We start from the raw sequence: 3,794 nt of genomic DNA, 5'->3' as shown, positions 1-3,794 counted from the left end.
CTGGGGCAAAGCAGGGTTGAGTGGGGGGGTCCAGGAGTTTCACTCAGTGCAGAGACAGGCAGAAATACTCCCAGCAGCTCAGAGGGGGTGCCCCATGGTGACCTCGGGAGGATGCTGTGCCTGAGTTCATTTGCCCTGGTGTGTTCAGAGCGAGCTCAGGTTTGTCTGCCCTGCCCTGACACAAATTTAGTGCCTGAGCTAGATTCAGAGCAGGAAAGTGAATTCCTGCCTCCTCGGCCTTAATGCAGCCCTTGTCCTGTTGGCTTCAGAGGAACCACTCAGCTCCATGCGAGGCTGCTAGCACGCCGGCTTGCGCTGCCTGGACACTTGGTTTCGCTCCAGGCAGGCAAAGATCCGGATGCCGGGAGGGCAGCAGCAGGGAGGCCGAAGGAGAAGGTAGGATAGCAGGGGGTCAAACTTGGCGTTGGTGCGCTCACTTAAAAGCAGAAGATGTCTGAGTGGAATTTAAAATTAGGAATAAATTACATCAGGGGGATGGATTTGGAAGGACCTGGCTCTTGGCTCTGCAAACCCTGGGTTCAGCCTGCTGAAGCTTAAAATAATCCAAATGTATGAGGTATTTTACACATCTTGTATGACTCTGCGTGTTTGCGTTCAAGTCCAGGATCAAGAGCCCAAAGCTTGAGGCAGCATCCAGTTTTGCACTGCTGACAAATGAAGCATTTGCTCTTGACCAACCAGAACGTCAAATAAAAGTATTTTTCATCTTTCTTCACTTCTCCCTTCCCTTCCTATTATTTTTTTTATTGGAAGCCCTAATGGGTCTCTTTAATGATGAAACCACCACTACATAATATGTCCTTTTATATTTTTTCCCCCCTCTTGGGATAATTTACAGAACAGTGTGGAATCTGAGACAGTTCAAGCTGTGCCAAAGGGCCTGGCAACAGGAAGAAACACCAAGGCACTGCAATTTGGAACCATAATACAAGTTATAAAATTTAATTTTAGAAATGCAGCTACTGGGAACTGCTTTTAGATGCACATTTTCCTTTTAGTGCATAAAATGGTCCTGTGTCTTGATTGAGCTGTTAGGGTGGCTTGAAAGAGCGCTCTGTAGAGTAAGGGGCATACAGAGCTCTTCAGAGATCTTATTCACTGATACTCAACATTGGAGGCTGGATGCTTTTGAATGTTTATGTATTAAATACCACGGGGACATGTGGAACAGGGCATGGTCAATTATTTTCAGGAGTTTTGTGCCAGTCTATTTCACTGCTGTAGGCATGAGTTGAGAAAGGAACCATAGGAACAGCACTGGCCACCTCCTTGCAGGGTTGATGGAGATGCAAAGAAAGCTGTAGAAGGCAACTCTTGATGACAAGAAAACGAAAATTGGGAGGAGACAGACAGCAAACTATGGTGTTCAGCAGAAACCAAGGATAATGTCACCTTCTTCAAGGGAACAAGTAGAACAAAAGATGTTTGACCTCTGGGATAGAGATTTGACATGTTTCCCCATCAGGGTAACAGTGTGCTGCTGTGGGAAGAAGGAGAAAGGATAAGCCACAAAGATTCACAAGGTAGCTGATTTCCTGAGACAAATGCAAAGTGCAGGAATGGGACTGGGTTTGGGAGAAAAAGAGGGACAATGACATCTGCTGCTCCACAAGAAGGTCCCCAAGCAGAAGATATGAAAATGACATTTTTGGAGCTGGGGATCCTACTCCATTGACTAAATACAGGTGGGGTCAGAGTATGTCCTCACAGACTCATTGTAGTCAGTATCTTGCCCTCCATTTGGAGAGAGCATCTTTTAAAGGACAACTTGTGTGCCAGACAGTCTGCGTTTCTGCTCTCTGCTGAAGGGCTGTTTTCTGTGATCTTTAAGAAGAAGAAGCCCTATTGGGGGATGAGGGGGAATTATAAAGGAAAGTTTTTATTCTGCCTGTTTGGGAATAGGGCTGAACCATCCCATTTCAGACATTTTACCAAACATAAGGGAGGTTTCCTTTTCAGCCCCAAAGTGTAGTGTCAGCAGCCTTCCAGGATAAGATAGCCTGCTTTTGAAGGATATCTCATAAGATGGGAAACCAATGCACACACAAGTGATTTGCAAAGTTGTGACAATAGGTTAGCTCTTAAGAAGGTGGAAAAAGGTTTTAAAATTTGTGCTTTCATCATGCTTACTGGAGAGTAAGTGCTCCAGCAGATGAGATGTCCCTCTTGTATGCTCTGTGTGCAGTCTTTGTGGTTACAGGTTGACATACAAAGGATCCCAGAGAAGAGAGGAGCCACAGGCAACAGTTAGAAATGCATTACCTTCATCTTTGCATACCCCTCACTGCTGCTAGCTATGGCTTATCTTGAAACCAGTCCTGCCGAAGATGAGATATGTCTTTGCCCTTCCAGCTGAATCTGGATGTGCCTCAATGCTGCACTAGAGCTGGGCCTTTCCAGCATCTTCCTCATTCCTTCCCAGCCTCTCAGGGCCACAGCACCAGAGCTTTCAGGGGAACTGTGCTCCAGGGGCTGCCTTGGGGAGTGCTGGACCCCCAAACTACCATATGGACATGGTCAAGTCCTCTGTGCACTGGCTGATGCTATAGTGTCAGCATCTACTCTCTTATAGCTGGATGTCTGGTAGGACCTCATGTTTTGGAAGCTCTCAGTGCCACTAAGAGAGACTTCATTACCCCACAGTTTCAAGTCTGCCAGTTTCTGGTGTTTCTTTCCTATTTCTGTCTGTAAAACCGTTGCTAAAGAATCCAAAAATGGGATTTGTTTGGGTTTATTATTTTATAGCCCCCATAGTACTTGTCTAATTGAGGTACCTTATGACAATCTGTGATTAAATTTTTGAGGACTTATTCCAGTGCAGGTTTAGCACAGGGGCCACTCGATGTTTCCTCCTTTTATGCAGCCCTGCAGACAGTCCTCCTTTTACAGACATCTCCTCTCTTAGCGAGAGGTGTGAGAAGGCACTGCAATTTTCAGTGGATCTGATTCTTCAGAATAGGCCATGTCTCAGGCTGCCCTGTGATATGGGTGCAATGCATGACTGGTTTGTGTCTCCTGTGCTTGCAGAGAGGTGGTTTCAGTTTAATTTCAGACAACTGCTAGTTGGTTAGATACTTTGCCAGCGGATGAGGAGTTAAAAAAAAAAAGAATAAATTCTTTAAAAAGAAAAAAACTCAACAGACCTCATGTGTCAGTGAGATTTTCTGATCTTTTTCCCCCCCCTCCCACAATAGGACATCGTCAGAAAATAGATGAGCAGACAAAGCCCGGGAGCTTGTCCTTTTCAGAGCGCCTGAGTGAACTGGAGCAGTTGCGTCGTACAGCCATGAGGGTCAGCCCACACCACCCAGCCCCCACACCCAACCCACGAGCCTCCTTGAACCACACCACTGCTTTTAACCCTCAGCCTCAGAGTCAGATTCAGGGTAAGTACCTGAAATCCTCCCCTCCACTCACCCACCTCCACCCCGCCAGCCTGTGGAACACAGGGGTTCATAGGCATTACCCCCTGTCCCTCCATCTCTTCTGGACTCTCCTTGTCTGCCTTTAATGAGTGAGAGCCTTTAATGAGTCAAAGGAGAGGCTTCCTAACATACGTCTATACTTCTAAAGACCTGGCAGCTTTTAAGAGATCTGTACTGTCTTGTCTTCCTGGTGTCCGTACAGTTCATGGTGTTAACCTCACATATGTTAGAAACATAAGGTCTTGAAAATCGTCGTTTTCTTGCAAAGATGCATTTATGCCAGGCCTTTTTCTATGCGTAGGTGTATTTCCCAATGGATATTTATCAATTACATTGTGTGCTTGAATG

General features: G+C 46.1%; 1 protein-coding gene across 1 annotated transcript in view; it reads left to right on the top strand.

Moving 5' to 3' along the window:
- Positions 1-3,532, top strand: part of LOC104523927 (runt-related transcription factor 1) — a 38,989-nt gene extending 35,457 nt beyond the window's left edge. The window contains exon 4 of the mRNA XM_010166659.1: positions 3,216-3,532. Within this exon, the coding sequence (XP_010164961.1) occupies positions 3,216-3,532 (317 nt within the window). The remainder of the gene's footprint in view (positions 1-3,215) is intronic.
- Positions 3,533-3,794: the final 262 nt, after the last annotated feature.

Source organism: Antrostomus carolinensis, unplaced genomic scaffold (genome assembly GCF_000700745.2).
Source record: "Antrostomus carolinensis isolate BGI_N321 unplaced genomic scaffold, ASM70074v2 scaffold4174, whole genome shotgun sequence".
Lineage (NCBI taxonomy): Eukaryota > Metazoa > Chordata > Aves > Caprimulgiformes > Caprimulgidae > Antrostomus > Antrostomus carolinensis.
This window is presented reverse-complemented; position numbering and strand designations above follow the sequence as displayed.